At 55.7% G+C, this 23,652-nt stretch overlaps 1 protein-coding gene across 2 annotated transcripts in view; it reads left to right on the forward strand.

Annotated features, from left to right (window-relative positions):
* Positions 1-23,652, forward strand: part of LOC137310523 (disintegrin and metalloproteinase domain-containing protein 33-like) — a 382,320-nt gene that overhangs the window by 279,730 nt on the left and 78,938 nt on the right. For both annotated transcript variants that reach the window (XM_067978293.1, XM_067978294.1), the window contains exons 18-19: positions 7,947-8,055; positions 9,602-9,749. In XM_067978293.1, coding sequence (XP_067834394.1) covers positions 7,947-8,055; positions 9,602-9,749 — 257 coding nt within the window. The remainder of the gene's footprint in view (positions 1-7,946; positions 8,056-9,601; positions 9,750-23,652) is intronic.

Here is a 23,652-nt window from a genome sequence, read left to right on the forward strand (position 1 = left end):
GAATGAGTCTCAGGAGTGGGGTTTGATTGGTTCAGAGCTGAACGATGGGTCTCAGGAGTGGGGTTTGATTGGTTCAGGGTTGAATGAGTCTCAGGAGTGGGGTTTGATTGGTTCAGGGTTGAATGAGTCTCAGGAGTGGGGTTTGATTGGTTCAGGGTTGATTGAGTCTCAGGAATGGGGTTTGATTGGTTCAGCGTTGAATGATGGGTCTCAGGAGTGGGGTTTGGTTCAGAGTTGAATGAGTCTCAGCAGTGGGGTTTGATTGGTTCGGGGTTGAATGAGTCTCAGGAGTGGGGTTTGATTGGTTCAGAGTTGAATGAGTCTCAGGAGTGGGGTTTGATTGGTTCAGAGTTGAACGATGGGTCTCCGGAGTGGGGTTTGATTGGTTCGGGGTTGAATGAGTCTCAGGAGTGGGGTTTGATTGGTTCAGAGTTGAATGATGGGTCTCAGGAGTGGGGTTTGATTGGTTCAGAGTTGAACGATGGGTCTCAGGAGTGGGGTTTGATTGGTTCAGGGTTGAATGAGTCTCAGGAGTGGGGTTTGATTGGTTCAGAGTTGAACGATGGGTCTCAGGATTGGGGTTTGATTGGTTCAGAGTTGAATGAGTCTCAGGAGTGGGGTTTGATTGGTTCAGGGTTGAATGAGTCTCAGGAGTGGGGTTTGATTGGTTCAGAGTTGAATGAGTCTCAGGAGTGGGGTTTGATTGGTTCAGGGTTGAATGAGTCTCAGGAGTGGAGTTTGATTGGTTCAGAGTTGAATGAATCTCAGGAGTGGGGTTTGATTGGTTCAGAGTTGAACGATGGGTCTCAGGAGTGGGGTTTGATTGGTTCAGAGTTGAATGAGTCTCAGGAGTGGGGTTTGATTGGTTCAGAGTTGAACGATGGGTCTCAGGAGTGGGGTTTGATTGGTTCAGAGTTGAATGAATCTCAGGAGTGGGGTTTGATTGGTTCAGGGTTGAATGAGTCTCAGGAGTGGGGTTTGATTGGTTCAGGGTTGAATGGGTCTCAGGAGTGGGGTTTGATTGGTTCAGGGTTGAATGAGTCTCAGGAGTGGGGTTTGATTGGTTCATGTTTGAATGGGTGTCAGGAGTGTGGTTTGATTGGTTCAGAGATGAATGAGTCTCAGCAGTGGGGTTTGATTGGTTCAGAGTTGAACGATGGGTCTCAGGAGTGGAGTTTGATTGGTTCAGGGTTGAATGAGTCTCAGGAGTGGGGTTTGATTGGTTCAGAGTTGAATGAGTCTCAGCAGTGGGGTTTGATTGGTTCAGAGTTGAATGAGTCTCAGGAGTGGGGTTTGATTGGTTCAGAGTTGAACGATGGGTCTCAGGAGTGGAGTTTGATTGGTTCAGGGTTGAATGAGTCTCAGGAGTGGGGTTTGATTGGTTCAGGGTTGAATGAATCTCAGGAGTGGGGTTTGATTGGTTCAGAGTTGAATGAATCTCAGGAGTGGGGTTTGATTGGTTCAGGGTTGAATGAGTCTCAGGAGTGGGGTTTGCTTGGTTCAGGGTTGAATGGGTCTCAAGAGTGGGGTTTGATTGGTTCAGAGTTGAATGAGTCTCAGGAGTGGGGTTTGATTGGTTCAGGGTTGAATGAATCTCAGGAGTGGGGTTTGATTGGTTCAGAGTTGAATGAGTCTCAGGAGTGGGGTTTGATTGGTTCAGAGTTGAATGAGTCTCAGGAGTGGGGTTTGATTGGTTCAGGGTTGAATGAGTCTCAGGAGTGGGGTTTGATTGGTTCAGAGCTGAACGATGGGTCTCAGGAGTGGGGTTTGATTGGTTCAGGGTTGAATGAGTCTCAGGAGTGGGGTTTGATTGGTTCAGGGTTGAATGAGTCTCAGGAGTGGGGTTTGATTGGTTCAGAGTTGAATGAGTCTCAGGAGTGGGGTTTGATTGGTTCAGAGTTGAATGAGTCTCAGGAGTGGGGTTTGATTGGTTTAGGTTTGAATGAGTCTCAGGAGTGGGGTTTGATTGGTTCAGAGTTGAATGAGTCTCAGGAATGGGGTTTGATTGGTTCAGGGTTGAATGAGTCTCAGGAGTGGGGTTTGATTGGTTCAGGGTTGAATGAGTCTCAGGAGTGGGGTTTGATTGGTTCAGGGTTGAATGAGTCTCAGGAGTGGGGTTTGATTGGTTCAGGGTTGAATGAGTCTCAGGAGTGGGGTTTGATTGGTTCAGGGTTGAATGAATCTCAGGAGTGGGGTTTGATTGGTTCAGGGTTGAACGATGGGTCTCAGGAGTGGGGTTTGATTGGTTCAGAGTTGAATGAGTCTCAGGAGTGGGGTTTGATTGGTTCAGGGTTGAATGAGTCTCAGGAGTGGGGTTTGATTGGTTCAGGGTTGAATGTATCTCAGGAGTGGGGTTTGATTGGTTCAGAGTTGAATGAGTCTCAGGAGTGGGGTTTGATTGGTTCAGGGTTGAATGAGTCTCAGGAGTGGGGTTTGATTGGTTCAGAGCTGAACGATGGGTCTCAGGAGTGGGGTTTGATTGGTTCAGAGTTGAATGAGTCTCAGGAGTGCGGTTTGATTGGTTCAGGGTTGAATGAATCTCAGGAGTGGGGTTTGATTGGTTCAGGGTTGAATGAGTCTCAGGAGTGGGATTTGATTGGTTCAGGGTTGAATGGGTCTCAGAAGTGGGGTTTGATTGGTTCTGAGTTGAATGAGTCTCAGCAGTGGGGTTTGATTGGTTCAGGGTTGAATGAGTCTCAGGAGTGGGGTTTGATTGGTTCAGCGTTCAACGATGGGTCTCAGGAGTGGGATTTGATTGGTTCAGGGTTGAATGAGTCTCAGGAGTGGGGTTTGATTGGTTCAGGGTTGAATGTATCTCAGGAGTGGGGTTTGATTGGTTCAGGGTTGAATGAGTCTCATGAGTGGGGTTTGATTGGTTCAGGGTTGAATGAGTCTCAGGAGTGGGGTTTGATTGGTTCAGGGTTGAATGAGTCTCAGGAGTGGGGTTTGATTTTTTTTCAGGGTTGAATGATGGGCCTCAGGAGTGGGGTTTGATTGGTTCATGAGTTGAATGAGTCTCAGGAGTCGGGTTTGATTGGTTCAGAGTTGAATGAGTCTCAGGAGTGGGGTTTGATTGGTTCAGAGTTGAACGATGGGTCTCAGGAGTGGGGTTTGATTGGTTCAGAGTTGAATGAGTCTCAGGAGTGGGGTTTGATTGGTTCAGAGTTGAACGATGGGTCTCAGGAGTTGGGTTTGATTGGTTCAGAGTTGAATGAGTCTCAGGAGTGGGGTTTAGAGTCATCGAGTTATACAGCACGGATTGAGGCCCTTTGGCCCATCGTGTCCGCGCCGGCCATCCAGCCCTGTCTACTCTAATCCCATATTCCAGCATTTGGTCCGTAGCCTTGTATGCTATGGCATTTCAAGTGCTCATCCAAATGCTTCTTGAATGTTGTGAGGGTTCCTGCCTCCACAACCCTTTCAGGCAGTGAGTTCCAGACTCCAACCACCCTCTGGGTGAAAAAGTTCTTTCTCAAATCCCCTCTAAACCTCCCGCCTTTTACCTTGAATCTATGTCCCCTTGTTATAGAACCCTCAACGAAGGGAAAAAGCTCCTTAGTATCCATCCTATCTGTGCCCCTCATAATTTTGTACACCTCAATCATGTCCCCCCTCAGCCTCCTCTGCTCCAAGGAAAACAAACCCAATCTTCCCAGTCTCTCTTCATAGCTGAAGCGCTCCAGCCCTGGTAACATCCTGGTGAATCTCCTCTGCACCCTCTCCAAAGCGATCACATCCTTCCTGTAGTGTGGCGACCAGAACTGCACACAGTACTCCAGCTGTGGCCTAACCAGTGTTTTATACAGCTCCATCATAACCTCCTTGCTCTTATATTCTATGCCTCGGCTAATAAAGGCAAGTATCCCATATGCCTTCTTTACCACCTTATCTACCTGTTCCGCCACCTTCAGGGATCTGTGAACTTGCACACCGAGATCCCTCTGACCCTCTGTCTTGCCTAGGGTCCTCCCATTCATTGTGTATTCCCTTGCCTTGTTAGTCCCTCCAAAGTGCATCACCTCGCACTTTTCCGGGTTAAATTCCATTTGCCACTGTTCCGCCCATCTGACCAACCCATCTATATCGTCCTGCAGACTGAGGCTATCCTCCTCGCTATTTACCACCCTACCAATTTTTGTATCATCAGCGAACTTACTGATCGTACCTTTTACATTCATATCCAAGTCGTTAATGTAGACCACAAACAGCAAGGGACCCAGCACCGATCCCTGTGGTACCCCACTGGCCACAGGCTTCCAGTCACAAAAACAACCTTCGACCATCACCCTCTGCCTTCTGCCACTAAGCCAGTTTTGTATCCAAAGTGCCAAGGCACCCTGGATTCCATGGGCTCGTACCTTCTTGACCAGTCTCCTGTGGGGGACTTTATCGAAGGCCTTACTGAAATCCATGTATACCACATCCACTGCGTTACCCTCATCCACACGCCTAGTCACCCCCTCAAAAAATTCAATCAAATTAGTCAGACATGATCTTCCCTTGACAAAGCCATGTTGACTATCCCTGATTAATCCTTGCTTCTCCAAGTGGAGACTAATTTTGTCCTTCAGAATTTTTTCCAATAATTTTCCTACCACTGATGTTAGGCTCACTGGCCTGTAGTTCCCCGGTTTTTCCCTACTCCCCTTCTTAAATAATGGTACTACATTAGCGGCTCTCCAGTCCTCTGGCACATCCCCTGTGGCCAGAGAGGTTCTGAATATATGTGTCAGAGCCCCCGCAATCTCCTCCTTTGCCTCACACAGTAGCCTGGGATACATTTCGTCCGGGCCTGGGGATTTATCCATTTTTAGGCCTGCTAAAACCGCCAATACCTCCTCCCGCTCGATGTTAATATGTTCGAGTATATCACAGTCCCCCTGCCGTATTTCTATGTCTACATCGTCCTTCTCCATAGTGAAAACAGATGCAAAAAATTCATTTAGAACCCCTCCTACATCTGCCGGCTCCACACACAGATTGCCATTTTTGTCCCTAATGGGCCCTATTTTTTCCCTAGTCATCCTCTTACCCTTAATATACTTATAAAACATCTTAGGATTTTCCTTTATTTTGCTCGCCAGTGTTATTTCATGGCCCCTCCTTGATCTCCTAATTTCTTTTTTAAGTATCCCCCTGCACTTTTTGTACTCCTCTAGGGCTTCCTCCGTCTTTAGCCTTTTGTATCTGCCAAAAGCCCTCCTTTTTTTCCTAATCCATTCTCGTATATCCCCTGACATCCAAGGTTCCCTGGAGTTCTTGGAACCACCCTTGACCTTTACGGGAACATGTTGCCATTGTATGGTCTCAATCTCCCTTCTGAAAGACTCCCATTGCTCCGATGTGGATTTTCCTACAAGCAGCTGATCCCAGTCCATTTTGGCCAGATCCTGCCTTATCCTATTAAAATCGGCCTTCCCCCAATTTAGAACCTTTATTTCCGGCCCCTCCCTGTCCTTTTCCATGACCACCTTAAATCTCACCGAATTATGGTCACTGTCACCAAAGTGCTCACCTACGAGCACTTCTTCCACTTGGCCGGCCACATTCCCTAGAATTAGGTCCAGTACTGCCCCCTCTCTTGTAGGACTTTCCACATGCTGGCTCAAAAAGCTCTCCTGGATGCACGTTAAGAATTTTGTACCCTCTAAGCCTTTTACACTCTGAGTATCCCAGTTAATATTGGGGAAGTTGAAATCCCCCACTATTATTACCCTATTATTTGCACAATTATCTGAGATTTGCCTACATATCTGTTCCTCTATCTCCCCCTGACTGATTGGGGGCCTATAGTACACTCCCATCAAAGTGCTTGCCCCCTTTTTGTTTTTAAGCTCCACCCATATGGCCTCATTAGAGGAACCTGCTAATATATCATCCCTCCTTATGGCAGTAATTGATTCTTTAATTAATATTGCGACCCCCCCTCCTCTTATACCTCCCCCTCTGTCTCGCCTGAAGATTCTGTCCCCCGGAATATTGAGCTGCCAGTCTTGCCCCTCCCTCAACCATGTCTCTGTGACAGCAACAATATCATACTCCCATGTGTTTATCAACACCTTCAGTTCATCCACCTTATTCGCAAGACTCCTTGCATTAAAATAGATGCCATCCAGCCTTGCCCTCACATATTTGCCCTGTCTTCCAAGCTGACTTGTTTTTTTCTCTATATTTGGCTGCACATCACCCCCTATTGTAGCTCCACTCTGTATCCCATCCCCCTGCCAAGTTAGTTTAAACCACCCCCAACAGTGCTAGCAAACCTCCCCGCAAGGATATTTGTCCCGCTCTGGTTCAGGTGCAACCCGTCCGACTTGTACAAGTCCCACCTTCCCCAGAAGCAGGCCCAGTGATCCAGGAAACTGAAACCCTCCCTCCTGCACCAACTCTTTAGCCACGCATTCATCTGTTCTATCCTCCTATTTCTATACTCACTAGCCCGTGGCACTGGGAGTAATCCAGAGATTACAACCTTTGAGGTCCTGCTCTTTAATCTGCTACCTTGCTCCCTAAATTCTTGATGCAGGACCTCATCTCCCTTCCTACCTATGTCGTTGGTCCCAATGTGGACCACGACCTCTGCCTGCTCACCCTCCCCCTTGAGAATGCCCTGAAGCCGCTCAGTGACATCCATGACCCTGGCACCAGGGAGGCAACAAACCATCCCAGAGTCACGTTTACGGCCACAGAAACGCCTGTCTGTTCCCCTTACGATAGAATCCCCTACCACTATAGCTCTTCCACTCTTTTTCCTCCCAGCCTGTGCAGCAGAGCTACCCCTGGTGCCAGGAAGTTGGCTGCTGCTGCCTTCCCCTGATAAGTCATCCCCCTCAACAATATCCAAAGCGGTATATTTGTTTGAGAGGGGGACGGCCACAGGGGACCCCTGCACTGCCTGACTGCTCCTCTTACTCTGCCTGGTGGTCACCCAATTACTTCCTGCCTGTACAACCTTTACCTGCGGTGTGACCATCTCACGAAACGTGCTATCCACGACGTTCTCAGCATCGCGAATGCTCCTTAATGAATCCATCCGCAGCTCCAGTGCCGCAATGCGGTTTGTCAGTAGCTGCAGCTGGATACATTTCCCGCACACATGGTCGTCAGGGACACCGGAAGGGTCCCTGATTTCCCACATAGAGCAGGAAGAGCATAACACGGGGCTGGGCTGTCCTGACATGACTTACCCTTTAACTAATTAATTCAAATTAAATGAATCCCACCAATTTCACTTCAATTAAAAAGGTATACTCAAGGGCCCTTGCTGAACAGCAGTCCCCCACTACACAACAGAGACCCGAGAATCCACAAACTCGAACCTCAGACAAATTGGATCAGAGTTGAATGAGTCTCAGGAGTGGGGTTTGATTGGTTCAGAGTTGAATGAATCTCAGGAGTGGGGTATGATTGGTTCAGGGTTGAATGATGGGTCTCAGGAGTGGGGTTTGATTGGTTCAGAGTTGAACGATGGGTCTCAGGAGTGGGGTTTGATTGGTTCAGAGTTGAATGAGTCTCAGGAGTGGGGTTTGATTGGTTCAGTATTGAACGATGGGTCTCAGGAGTGGGGTTTGATTGGTTCAGGGTTGAATGAGTCTCAGGAGTGGGATTTGATTGGTTCAGAGTTGAATGAATCTCAGGAGTGGGGTTTGATTGGTTCAGAGTTGAACGATGGGTCTCAGGAGTGGGGTTTGATTGGTTCAGGGTTGAATGAGTCTCAGGGGTGGGGTTTGATTGGTTCAGAGTTGATTGAGTCTCAGGAGTGGGGTTTGATTGGTTCAGGGTTGAATGAGTCTCAGGAGTGGGGTTTGATTGGTTCAGGGTTGAACGATGGGTCTCAGGAGTGGGGTTTGATTGGTTCAGGGTTGAACGATGGGTCTCAGGAGTGGGGTTTGATTGGTTCAGAGTTGAACTCAGTTTTGAGATCTTCACATTTTCTCTATTAACAGGTTTGTAACAGTAACAAGAACTGCCACTGTGAAGCTCACTGGGCCCCTCCGTATTGCGATAAACCTGGATTAGGAGGCAGTATCGACAGTGGCCCCGTGCACAGAGACAGTAAGAGGCACTTCTACACTCTGATGAATATATGCGCCCTCAGTTGCTGGTGTACCCTCTCAACTCTAAACCCTGGGTTCAAAAACAGCCCAGGCAGAATGGCAGAGGCCTCCAATGACCTTCACACACAACAGTCAGAGCCACATCGCCAATGTGATGTAGAGCGAGTTGTGATTTGGGTATGAGCAATGCCCTTCATGTTCTCAGAGTCCATGGGTTGTGATTTGGGTATGAGCAATGCCCTTCATGTTCTGAGAGTCCATGGGTTGTGAATTTTTCCTATTCAATCAGGTCAGTGACTTGTCTTAAGCTGTGAACTGGAGGAGCTCTGTGCCCAGTCAAAGGTCTCGTTCCCATTCCCAATGCTCTCTCCCGTTCCCGATGCCATGTCCCTTTCCCGGTGCCGTGTCCCGTTCCCGATGCTCTCTCCCGTTCCCGGTGCCGTGTCCCGTTCCCGATGCTCTCTCCCGTTCCCGATGCTCTCTCCCGTTCCCGATGCTCTCTCCCGTTCCCGGTGCCGTGTCCCGTTCCCGATGCTCTCTCCCGTTCCCGGTGCCGTGTCCCGTTCCCGATGCTCTCTCCCGTTCCCGATGCTCTCTCCCGTTCCCGATGCTCTCTCCCGTTCCCGGTGCCGTGTCCCGTTCCCGATGCTCTCTCCCGTTCCCGATGCTCTCTCCCGTTCCCGGTGCCGTGTCCCGTTCCCGATGCTCTCTCCCGTTCCCGATGCTCTCTCCCGTTCCCGGTGCCGTGTCCCGTTCCCGATGCTCTCTCCCGTTCCCGATGCTCTCTCCCGTTCCCGATGCTCTGTCCCCTGCCGAGATCCCCTTGTCCATTGTGCTCTGTACTGATGGCTCAACTTTATTGATTTGACAAAACATTTTAAAAAGATGTAAAATTATTTTTCTATAGAAACGTATCTGAACTGAACCTGTCAACTCCACTAAAACTCTGGAATAATTGAGTGGCTTCCAGCTGGTTCCTGTCGAAGGGACAAAGCTTGTGATCAGAGTGAGTGCGACAGCCCATCTGACCCAAGGGCTGGCACAGCCTGTAACTAAGATCCTCAGTCTGATGCTCCCAATGTCTTGGACCTGCCTCTGCCACTCCTGGGACCCTAACCAGGGGATCCCACAGCTGGACACTCCCGGGACCCACAGCTGGACACTCCCGGGACCCACAGCTGGACTCTCCAGGGACCCACAGCTGGACACTCCCGGGACTCACAGCTTGGACACTCTCGGAACCCACAGGCTGGACTCTCCAGGGATCCACAGCTGGACTCTCCAGGGATCCACAGCTGGACACTCCCGGGACCCACAGCTGGACTCTCCAGGGACCCACAGCTGGACACTCCCGGGACTCACAGCTTGGACACTCTCGGGACCCACAGGCTGGACTCTCCAGGGATCCACAGCTGGACTCTCCAGGGATCCACAGCTGGACACTCACTGGACCCAGCTGGACACTCGCGGTGCCTGGGTCTGGTGCGAGGTTTCAGCAGGTGGACTGTGTGTTTTAATGTGTACTCACTCCTCTCTGCTCACAGACCACAAGGCCCTGTTGATTGGACTGTTAATCACATTTTTGATGCTGATCCCAGCCGTGCTCTTCAGCCTCTACTGCTGCTACAAACGGAGGGCAGCACTGTGGAAAAGGTGGAAGGAATACCGGCAACAAACAGCCCAGGTGGACAGGTAATGTGACAACTGGACTCAGCCCAACCTCCATCACAGGAACACCTCAACATCCTCCGAGATTACAGGACAGAGGCCCAGGAATATACAACATCATTAACTCATGGCCCGTCACACCGAGTCCAGGTTACACTGTGTCACACCGAGTCCAGGTTACACTGTGTCACACCGAGTCCAGGTTACACTGTGTCACACCGAGCCCACCTCACACTGTGTCACACCGAGCCCACCTCACACTGTGACACACCGAGTCCAGGTTACACTGTGTCACACCGAGCCCACCTCACACTGTGTCACACCGAGCCCACCTCACACTGTGTCACACCGAGCCCACCTCACACTGTGTCACACCGAGCCCACCTCACACTGTGTCACACCGAGCCCACCTCACACTGTGTCACACCGAGCCCACCTCACACTGTGTCACACCGAGCCCACCTCACACTGTGTCACACCGAGCCCACCTCACACTGTGTCACACCGAGCCCACCTCACACTGTGTCACACCGAGTCCACCTCACACTGTGTCACACCGAGCCCACCTCACACTGTGTCACACCGAGCCCACCTCACACTGTGTCACACCGAGCCCACCTCACACTGTGTCACACCGAGCCCACCTCACACTGTGTCACACCGAGCCCACGTCACACTGTGTCACACCGAGCCCACCTCACACTGTGTCACACCGAGTCCACCTCACACTGTGTCACACCGAGTCCACCTCACACTGTGTCACACCGAGTCCACCTCACACTGTGTCACACCGAGTCCACGTCACACTGTGTCACACCGAGCCCACCTCACACTGTGTCACACCGAGCCCACCTCACACTGTGTCACACCGAGTCCACGACACACTGTGTCACACCGAGCCCACCTCACACTGTGTCACACCGAGCCCACCTCACACTGTGTCACACCGAGTCCACGACACACTGTGTCACACCGAGTCCACCTCACACTGTGTCACACCGAGCCCACCTCACACTGTGTCACACCGAGCCCACCTCACACTGTGTCACACCGAGTCCACCTCACACTGTGTCACACCGAGTCCACCTCACACTGTGTCACACCGAGCCCACGTCACACTGTGTCACACCGAGCCCACCTCACACTGTGTCACACCGAGCCCACCTCACACTGTGTCACACCGAGCCCACCTCACACTGTGTCACACCGAGTCCACCTCACACTGTGTCACACCGAGCCCACCTCACACTGTGTCACACCGAGCCCACCTCACACTGTGTCACACCGAGCCAACCTCACACTGTGTCACACCGAGCCCACCTCACACTGTGTCACACCGAGCCCACCTCACACTGTGTCACACCGAGCCCACCTCACACTGTGTCACACCGAGCCCACCTCACACTGTGTCACACCGAGCCCACCTCACACTGTGTCACACCGAGCCCACCTCACACTGTGTCACACCGAGCCCACCTCACACTGTGTCACACCGAGCCCACCTCACACTGTGTCACACCGAGCCCACCTCACACTGTGTCACACCGAGCCCACCTCACACTGTGTCACACCGAGCCCACGTCACACTGTGTCACACCGAGTCCACCTCACACTGTGTCACACCGAGCCCACCTCACACTGTGTCACACCGAGCCCACCTCACACTGTGTCACACCGAGCCCACCTCACAGTGTGTCACACCGAGTCCACCTCACACTGTGTCACACCGAGCCCACCTCACACTGTGTCACACCGAGCCCACCTCACACTGTGTCACACCGAGCCCACCTCACACTGTGTCACACCGAGCCCACCTCACACTGTGTCACACCGAGCCCACGACACACTGTGTCACACCGAGCCCACCTCACACTGTGTCACACCGAGTCCACGACACACTGTGTCACACCGAGCCCACCTCACACTGTGTCACACCGAGCCCACCTCACACTGTGACACACCGAGCCCACCTCACACTGTGTCACACCGAGCCCACCTCACACTGTGTCACACCGAGTCCACGTCACACTGTGTCACACCGAGCCCACCTCACACTGTGTCACACCGAGTCCACGACACACTGTGTCACACCGAGCCCACCTCACACTGTGTCACACCGAGCCCACCTCACACTGTGTCACACCGAGCCCACCTCACACTGTGTCACACCGAGACCACGTCACACTGTGTCACACCGAGCCCACCTCACACTGTGTCACACCGAGCCCACCTCACACTGTGTCACACCGAGCCCACCTCACACTGTGTCACACCGAGTCCACGTCACACTGTGTCACACCGAGCCCACCTCACACTGTGTCACACCGAGCCCACCTCACACTGTGTCACACCGAGCCCACCTCACACTGTGTCACACCGAGCCCACCTCACACTGTGTCACACCGAGCCCACCTCACACTGTGTCACACCGAGCCCACCTCACACTGTGTCACACCGAGCCCACCTCACACTGTGTCACACCGAGCCCACCTCACACTGTGTCACACCGAGTCCACCTCACACTGTGTCACACCGAGCCCACCTCACACTGTGTCACACCGAGCCCACCTCACACTGTGTCACACCGAGTCCACCTCACACTGTGTCACACCGAGCCCACCTCACACTGTGTCACACCGAGCCCACCTCACACTGTGTCACACCGAGCCCACCTCACACTGTGTCACACCGAGCCCACCTCACACTGTGTCACACCGAGCCCACCTCACACTGTGTCACACCGAGCCCACCTCACACTGTGTCACACCGAGCCCACCTCACACTGTGTCACACCGAGTCCACCTCACACTGTGTCACACCGAGCCCACCTCACACTGTGTCACACCGAGCCCACCTCACACTGTGTCACACCGAGTCCACCTCACACTGTGTCACACCGAGTCCACCTCACACTGTGTCACACCGAGCCCACCTCACACTGTGTCACACCGAGCCCACCTCACACTGTGTCACACCGAGTCCACCTCACACTGTGTCACACCGAGTCCACCTCACACTGTGTCACTCCGAGCCCACCTCACACTGTGTCACACCGAGTCCACGACACACTGTGTCACACCGAGCCCACCTCACACTGTGTCACACCGAGCCCACCTCACACTGTGTCACACCGAGCCCACCTAACACTGTGTCACACCGAGCCCACCTCACACTGTGTCACACCGAGCCCACCTCACACTGTGTCACACCGAGCCCACCTCACACTGTGTCACACCGAGTCCGCCTCACACTGTGTCACACCGAGTCCACCTCACACTGTGTCACACCGAGTCCACGACACACTGTGTCACACCGAGCCCACCTCACACTGTGTCACACCGAGCCCAGGTTACACTGTGTCACACCGAGCCCACCTCACACTGTGTCACACCGAGTCCACCTCACACTGTGTCACACCGAGTCCACGACACACTGTGTCACACCGAGCCCACCTCACACTGTGTCACACCGAGCCCAGGTTACACTGTGTCACACCGAGCCCACCTCACACTGTGTCACACCGAGTCCACGACACACTGTGTCACACCGAGCCCACCTCACACTGTGTCACACCGAGTCCACCTCACACTGTGTCACACCGAGTCCACCTCACACTGTGTCACACCGAGTCCACCTCACACTGTGTCACACCGAGTCCACCTCACACTGTGTCACACCGAGTCCACCTCACACTGTGTCACACCGAGTCCACCTCACACTGTGTCACACCGAGTCCACCTCACACTGTGTCACACCGAGTCCACCTCACACTGTGTCACACCGAGCCCACCTCACACTGTGTCACACCGAGCCCACCTCACACTGTGTCACACCGAGCCCACCTCACACTGTGTCACACCGAGCCCACCTCACACTGTGTCACACCGAGCCCACCTCACACTGTGTCACACCGAGCCCACCTCACACTGTGTCACACCGAGCCCACCTCACACTGTGTCACACCGAGTCCACGACACACTGTGTCACACCGAGCCCACCTCACACTGTGTCACACCGAGCCCACCTCACACTGTGTCACACCGAGCCCACCTCACACTGTGTCACACCGAGTCCACCTCACACTGTGTCACACCGAGTCCACGACACACTGTGTCACACCGAGCCCACCTCACACTGTGTCACACCGAGCCCACCTCACACTGTGTCACACCGAGTCCACCTCACACTGTGTCACACCGAGTCCACCTCACACTGTGTCACACCGAGTCCACGACACACTGTGTCACACCGACCTCACACTGTGTCACACCGAGCCCACCTCACACTGTGTCACACCGAGCCCACCTCACACTGTCACACCGAGCCCACCTCACACTGTGTCACACCGAGTCCACCTCACACTGTGTCACACCGAGCCCACCTCACACTGTGTCACACCGAGTCCACCTCACACTGTGTCACACCGAGCCCACCTCACACTGTGTCACACCGAGCCCACCTCACACTGTGTCACACCGAGCCCACCTCACACTGTGTCACACCGAGTCCACCTCACACTGTGTCACACCGAGCCCACCTCACACTGTGTCACACCGAGCCCACCTCACACTGTGTCACACCGAGTCCACGACACACTGTGTCACACCGAGCCCACCTCACACTGTGTCACACCGAGCCCACCTCACACTGTGTCACACCGAGCCCAGGTCACACTGTGTCACACCGAGCCCACCTCACACTGTGTCACACCGAGCCCACCTCACACTGTGTCACACCGAGCCCACCTCACACTGTGTCACACCGAGTCCACCTCACACTGTGTCACACCGAGTCCACGACACACTGTGTCACACCGAGCCCACCTCACACTGTGTCACACCGAGTCCACCTCACACTGTGTCACACCGAGTCCACGTCACACTGTGTCACACCGAGTCCACCTCACACTGTGTCACACCGAGCCCACCTCACACTGTGTCACACCGAGTCCACCTCACACTGTGTCACACCGAGTCCACGTCACACTGTGTCACACCGAGCCCACCTCACACTGTCACACCGAGCCCACCTCACACTGTGTCACACCGAGCCCACCTCACACTGTGTCACACCGAGTCCACCTCACACTGTGTCACACCGAGTCCACCTCACACTGTGTCACACCGAGCCCACCTCACACTGTGTCACACCGAGCCCACCTCACACTGTGTCACACCGAGCCCACCTCACACTGTGTCACACCGAGCCCACGTCACACTGTGTCACACCGAGCCCACGTCACACTGTCACACCGAGCCCACCTCACACTGTGTCACACCGAGCCCACCTCACACTGTGTCACACCGAGCCCACGTCACACTGTGTCACACCGAGTCCACGACACACTGTGTCACACCGAGCCCACCTCACACTGTGTCACACCGAGCCCACCTCACACTGTGTCACACCGAGCCCACCTCACACTGTGTCACACCGAGCCCACCTCACACTGTGTCACACCGAGTCCACGACACACTGTGTCACCCCGAGTCCACCTCACACTGTGACACACCGAGTCCACGACACACTGTGTCACACCGAGTCCACCTCACACTGTGTCACACCGAGCCCACCTCACACTGTGTCACACCGAGCCCACCTCACACTGTGTCACACCGAGCCCACGTCACACTGTGTCACACCGAGCCCACGTCACACTGTCACACCGAGCCCACCTCACACTGTGTCACACCGAGCCCACCTCACACTGTGTCACACCGAGCCCACCTCACACTGTGTCACACCGAGTCCACCTCACACTGTGTCACACCGAGCCCACCTCACACTGTGTCACACCGAGTCCACCTCACACTGTGTCACACCGAGTCCACCTCACACTGTGTCACACCGAGTCCACGTCACACTGTGTCACACCGAGCCCACCTCACACTGTGTCACACCGAGCCCACCTCACACTGTGTCACACCGAGCCCACCTCACACTGTGTCACACCGAGCCCACCTCACACTGTGTCACACCGAGCCCACCTCACACTGTGTCACACCGAGTCCACCTCACACTGTGTCACACCGAGCCCACCTCACACTGTGTCACACCGAGCCCACCTCACACTGTGTCACACCGAGCCCACCTCACACTGTGTCACACCGAGCCCACCTCACACTGTGTCACACCGAGCCCACCTCACACTGTGTCACACCGAGCCCACCTCACACTGTGTCACACCGAGCCCACGACACACTGTGTCACACCGAGCCCACCTCACACTGTGTCACACCGAGTCCACGACACACTGTGTCACACCGAGTCCACCTCACACTGTGTCACACCGAGCCCACCTCACACTGTGTCACACCGAGCCCACCTCACACTGTGTCACACCGAGCCCACCTCACACTGTGTCACACCGAGCCCACCTCACACTGTGTCACACCGAGCCCACCTCACACTGTGTCACACCGAGCCCACCTCACACTGTGTCACACCGAGCCCACCTCACACTGTGTCACACCGAGCCCACCTCACACTGTGTCACACCGAGCCCACCTCACACTGTGTCACACCGAGCCCACCTAACACTGTGTCACACCGAGTCCACCTCACACTGTGTCACACCGAGCCCACCTCACAGTGTGTCACACCGAGCCCACCTCACACTGTGTCACACCGAGCCCACCTCACACTGTGTCACACCGAGCCCACCTCACACTGTGTCACACCGAGCCCACCTCACACTGTGTCACCCCGAGTCCACCTCACACTGTGTCACACCGAGTCCACCTCACACTGTGTCACACCGAGTCCACCTCACACTGTGTCACACCGAGCCCACCTCACACTGTGTCACACCGAGTCCACCTCACACTGTGTCACACCGAGTCCACCTCACACTGTGTCACCCCGAGTCCACCTCACACTGTGTCACACCGAGTCCACCTCACACTGTGTCACACCGAGCCCACCTCACACTGTGTCACACCGAGTCCACCTCACACTGTGTCACACCGAGTCCACCTCACACTGTGTCACACCGAGCCCACCTCACACTGTGTCACACCGAGTCCACCTCACACTGTGTCACACCGAGCCCACCTCACACTGTCACACCGAGCCCACCTCACACTGTGTCACACCGAGCCCACCTCACACTGTGTCACACCGAGCCCACCTCACACTGTGTCACACCGAGTCCACCTCACACTGTGTCACACCGAGCCCACCTCACACTGTGTCACACCGAGTCCACCTCACACTGTGTCACACCGAGCCCACCTCACACTGTGTCACACCGAGCCCACCTCACACTGTGTCACACCGAGTCCACCTCACACTGTGTCACACCGAGCCCACCTCACACTGTGTCACACCGAGCCCACCTCACACTGTGTCACACCGAGTCCACCTCACACTGTGTCACACCGAGTCCACCTCACACTGTGTCACACCGAGCCCACCTCACACTGTGTCACACCGAGTCCACCTCACACTGTGTCACACCGAGTCCACCTCACACTGTGTCACACCGAGCCCACCTCACACTGTGTCACACCGAGCCCACCTCACACTGTGTCACACCGAGTCCACCTCACACTGTGTCACACCGAGCCCACCTCACACTGTGTCACACCGAGTCCACCTCACACTGTGTCACACCGAGCCCACCTCACACTGTGTCACACCGAGCCCACCTCACACTGTGTCACACCGAGCCCACCTCACACTGTGTCACACCGAGCCCACCTCACACTGTGTCACACCGAGCCCACCTCACACTGTGTCACACCGAGCCCACCTCACACTGTGTCACACCGAGCCCACGACACACTGTGTCACACCGAGCCCACCTCACACTGTGTCACACCGAGTCCACGACACACTGTGTCACACCGAGTCCACCTCACACTGTGTCACACCGAGCCCACCTCACACTGTGTCACACCGAGCCCACCTCACACTGTGTCACACCGAGCCCACCTCACACTGTGTCACACCGAGCCCACCTCACACTGTGTCACACCGAGCCCACCTCACACTGTGTCACACCGAGCCCACCTCACACTGTGTCACACCGAGCCCACCTCACACTGTGTCACACCGAGCCCACCTCACACTGTGTCACACCGAGCCCACCTCACACTGTGTCACACCGAGCCCACCTCACACTGTGTCACACCGAGTCCACCTCACACTGTGTCACCCCGAGTCCACCTCACACTGTGTCACACCGAGTCCACCTCACACTGTGTCACACCGAGTCCACCTCACACTGTGTCACACCGAGCCCACCTCACACTGTGTCACACCGAGTCCACCTCACACTGTGTCACACCGAGTCCACCTCACACTGTGTCACACCGAGCCCACCTCACACTGTGTCACACCGAGTCCACCTCACACTGTGTCACACCGAGCCCACCTCACACTGTCACACCGAGCCCACCTCACACTGTGTCACACCGAGCCCACCTCACACTGTGTCACACCGAGCCCACCTCACACTGTGTCACACCGAGTCCACCTCACACTGTGTCACACCGAGCCCACCTCACACTGTGTCACACCGAGTCCACCTCACACTGTGTCACACCGAGCCCACCTCACACTGTGTCACACCGAGCCCACCTCACACTGTGTCACACCGAGTCCACCTCACACTGTGTCACACCGAGCCCACCTCACACTGTGTCACACCGAGCCCACCTCACACTGTGTCACACCGAGTCCACCTCACACTGTGTCACACCGAGTCCACCTCACACTGTGTCACACCGAGCCCACCTCACACTGTGTCACACCGAGTCCACCTCACACTGTGTCACACCGAGTCCACCTCACACTGTGTCACACCGAGCCCACCTCACACTGTGTCACACCGAGCCCACCTCACACTGTGTCACACCGAGTCCACCTCACACTGTGTCACACCGAGCCCACCTCACACTGTGTCACACCGAGTCCACCTCACACTGTGTCACACCGAGTCCACGACACACTGTGTCACACCGAGTCCACCTCACACTGTGTCACACCGAGCCCACCTCACACTGTCACACCGAGTCCAGGTTACACTGTGTCACACCGAGCCCACCTCACACTGTGTCACACCGAGCCCACCTCACACTGTGTCACACCGAGTCCACCTCACACTGTGTCACACCGAGTCCACGACACACTGTGTCACACCGAGTCCACGACACACTGTGTCACACCGAGCCCACCTCACACTGTGTCACACCGAGCCCACCTCACACTGTCACACCGAGCCCACCTCACACTGTGTCACACCGAGCCCACCTCACACTGTGTCACACCGAGCCCACCTCACACTGTGTCACACCGAGCCCACCTCACACTGTGTCACACCGAGCCCACCTCACACTGTGTCACACCGAGCCCACCTCACACTGTGTCACACCGAGTCCACCTCACACTGTGTCACACCGAGCCCACCTCACACTGTGTCACACCGAGTCCACCTCACACTGTGTCACACCGAGCCCACCTCACACTGTGTCACACCGAGTCCACCTCACACTGTGTCACACCGAGTCCACGTCACACTGTGTCACACCGAGCCCACCTCACACTGTGTCACACCGAGCCCACCTCACACTGTGTCACACCGAGCCCACCTCACACTGTGTCACACCGAGCCCACCTCACACTGTGTCACACCGAGTCCACCTCACACTGTGTCACACCGAGTCCACGACACACTGTGTCACACCGAGCCCACCTCACACTGTGTCACACCGAGCCCACCTCACACTGTGTCACACCGAGTCCACCTCACACTGTGTCACACCGAGCCCACCTCACACTGTGTCACACCGAGTCCACCTCACACTGTGTCACACCGAGCCCACCTCACACTGTGTCACACCGAGTCCACCTCACACTGTGTCACACCGAGCCCACCTCACACTGTGTCACACCGAGCCCACCTCACACTGTGTCACACCGAGCCCACGTCACACTGTGTCACACCGAGTCCACCTCACACTGTGTCACACCGAGTCCACGACACACTGTGTCACACCGAGTCCACCTCACACTGTGTCACACCGAGCCCACCTCACACTGTGAAATACCGAGCCCACCTCACACTGTGTCACACCGAGCCCACCTCACACTGTGTCACACCGAGCCCACGTCACACTGTGTCACACCGAGTCCACCTCACACTGTGTCACACCGAGCCCACCTCACACTGTGTCACACCGAGCCCACCTCACACTGTGTCACACCGAGCCCACCTCACACTGTGTCACACCGAGCCCACCTCACACTGTGTCACACTGACCGACGTCACACTGTGTCACACCGAGTCCACCTCACACTGTGTCACACCGAGTCCACGACACACTGTGTCACACCGAGCCCACCTCACACTGTGTCACACCGAGTCCACGACACACTGTGTCACACCGAGCCCACCTCACACTGTCACACCGAGCCCACCTCACACTGTGTCACACCGAGCCCACCTCACACTGTGTCACACCGAGCCCACCTCACACTGTGTCACACCGAGCCCACCTCACACTGTGTCACACCGAGTCCACCTCACACTGTGTCACACCGAGTCCACCTCACACTGTGTCACACCGAGCCCACCTCACACTGTGTCACACCGAGTCCACGACACACTGTGTCACACCGAGTCCACCTCACACTGTGTCACACCGAGCCCACCTCACACTGTGTCACACCGAGTCCACCTCACACTGTGTCACACCGAGTCCACCTCACACTGTGTCACACCGAGTCCAGTTCACACTGTGTCACACCGAGCCCACCTCACACTGTGTTCACACCGAGCCCACCTCACACTGTGTCACACCGAGCCCACCTCACACTGTGTCACACCGAGCCCACCTCACACTGTGTCACACCGAGCCCACCTCACACTGTGTCACACCGAGCCCACCTCACACTGTGTCACACCGAGTCCACCTCACACTGTGTCACACCGAGTCCACCTCACACTGTGTCACACCGAGTCCACCTCACACTGTGTCACACCGAGCCCACTCACACTGTGTCACACCGAGTCCACCTCACACTGTGTCACACCGAGCCCACCTCACACTGTGTCACACCGAGCCCACCTCACACTGTGTCACACCGAGCCCACCTCACACTGTGTCACACCGAGCCCACCTCACACTGTGTCACACCGAGCCCACCTCACACTGTGTCACACCGAGCCCACCTCACACTGTGTCACACCGAGCCCACCTCACACTGTGTCACACCGAGTCCACCTCACACTGTGTCACACCGAGTCCACCTCACACTGTGTCACACCGAGCCCACCTCACACTGTGTCACACCGAGTCCACCTCACACTGTGTCACACCGAGCCCACCTCACACTGTGTCACACCGAGCCCACCTCACACTGTGTCACACCGAGCCACCTCACACTGTGTCACACCGAGCCCACCTCACACTGTGTCACACCGAGCCCACCTCACACTGTGTCACACCGAGTCCACCTCACACTGTGTCACACCGAGCCCACCTCACACTGTGTCACACCGAGCCCACCTCACACTGTGTCACACCGAGCCCACCTCACACTGTGTCACACCGAGCCCACCTCACACTGTGTCACACCGAGCCCACCTCACACTGTGTCACACCGAGCCCACCTCACACTGTGTCACACCGAGCCCACCTCACACTGTGTCACACCGAGTCCACCTCACACTGTGTCACACCGAGTCCACCTCACACTGTGTCACACCGAGCCCACCTCACACTGTGTCACACCGAGTCCACCTCACACTGTGTCACACCGAGCCCACCTCACACTGTGTCACACCGAGCCCACCTCACACTGTGTCACACCGAGCCCACCTCACACTGTGTCACACCGAGCCCACCTCACACTGTGTCACACCGAGCCCACCTCACACTGTGTCACACCGAGCCCACCTCACACTGTGTCACACCGAGCCCACCTCACACTGTGTCACACCGAGTCCACCTCACACTGTGTCACACCGAGCCCACCTCACACTGTGTCACACCGAGCCCACCTCACACTGTGTCACACCGAGTCCACCTCACACTGTGTCACACCGAGCCCACCTCACACTGTGTCACACCGAGCCCACCTCACACTGTGTCACACCGAGCCCACCTCACACTGTGTCACACCGAGCCCACCTCACACTGTGTCACACCGAGTCCACCTCACACTGTGTCACACCGAGTCCACCTCACACTGTGTCACACCGAGCCCACCTCACACTGTGTCACACCGAGTCCACGACACACTGTGTCACACCGAGTCCACGACACACTGTGTCACACCGAGCCCACCTCACACTGTGTCACACCGAGCCCACCTCACACTGTGTCACACCGAGCCCACCTCACACTGTGTCACACCGAGTCCACCGACACACTGTGTCACACCGAGTCCACCTCACACTGTGTCACACCGAGCCCACCTCACACTGTGTCACACCGAGTCCACGACACACTGTGTCACACCGAGTCCACCTCACACTGTGTCACACCGAGGCCCACCTCACACTGTGTCCACACCGAGCCCACCTCACACTGTGTCACACCGAGCCCACCTCACACTGTGTCACACGAGTCCACGACACACTGTGTCACACCGAGTCCACCTCACACTGTGTCACACCGAGCCCACCTCACACTGTGTCACACCGAGTCCACGACACACTGTCGTCACACCGAGTGCACCTCACACTGTGTCACACCGAGCCACCTCACACTGTCACACCGAGCCCACCTCACACTATCACACCGAGTCCACGACACACTGTGTCACACCGAGCCCACCTCATACTGTGTCACACCGAGTCCACCTCACACTGTGTCACACCGAGCCCACCTCACACTGTGTCACACCGAGTCCACCTCACACTGTGTCACACCGAGCCCACCTCACACTGTGTCACACCGAGTCCACGACACACTGTGTCACACCGAGCCCACCTCACACTGTGTCACACCGAGTCCACCTCACACTGTGTCACACCGAGTCCACGACACACTGTGTCACACCGAGTCCACCTCACACTGTGTCACACCGAGTCCACGACACACTGTGTCACACCGAGCCCACCTCACACTGTGTCACACCGAGCCCACCTCACACTGTGTCACACCGAGCCCACCTCACACTGTGTCACACCGAGTCCACCTCACACTGTGTCACACCGAGTCCACCTCACACTGTGTCACACCGAGCCCACCTCACACTGTGTCACACCGAGCCCACCTCACACTGTGTCACACCGAGCCCAGGTCACACTGTGTCACACCGAGCCCACCTCACAGTGTGTCACACCGAGCCCACCTCACACTGTGTCACACCGAGCCCACCTCACACTGTGTCACACCGAGTCCACGACACACTGTGTCACACCGAGCCCACCTCACACTGTGTCACACCGAGCCCACCTCACACTGTGTCACACCGAGCCCACCTCACACTGTGTCACACCGAGCCCACCTCACACTGTGTCACACCGAGTCCACGTCACACTGTGTCACACCGAGTCCACCTCACACTGTGTCACACCGAGCCCACCTCACACTGTGTCACACCGAGCCCACCTCACACTGTGTCACACCGAGTCCACCTCACACTGTGTCACACCGAGCCCACCTCACACTGTGTCACACCGAGCCCACCTCACACTGTGTCACACCGAGCCCACCTCACACTGTGTCACACCGAGCCCACCTCACACTGTGTCACACCGAGCCCACCTCACACTGTGTCACACCGAGTCCACCTCACACTGTGTCACACCGAGCCCACCTCACACTGTGTCACACCGAGCCCACCTCACACTGTGTCACACCGAGCCCACCTCACACTGTGTCACACCGAGCCCACCTCACACTGTGTCACACCGAGCCCACCTCACACTGTGTCACACCGAGCCCACCTCACACTGTGTCACACCGAGCCC

This window comes from Heptranchias perlo, unplaced genomic scaffold (genome assembly GCF_035084215.1).
Source record: "Heptranchias perlo isolate sHepPer1 unplaced genomic scaffold, sHepPer1.hap1 HAP1_SCAFFOLD_258, whole genome shotgun sequence".
NCBI classification, from domain to species: Eukaryota; Metazoa; Chordata; class Chondrichthyes; order Hexanchiformes; family Hexanchidae; genus Heptranchias; species Heptranchias perlo.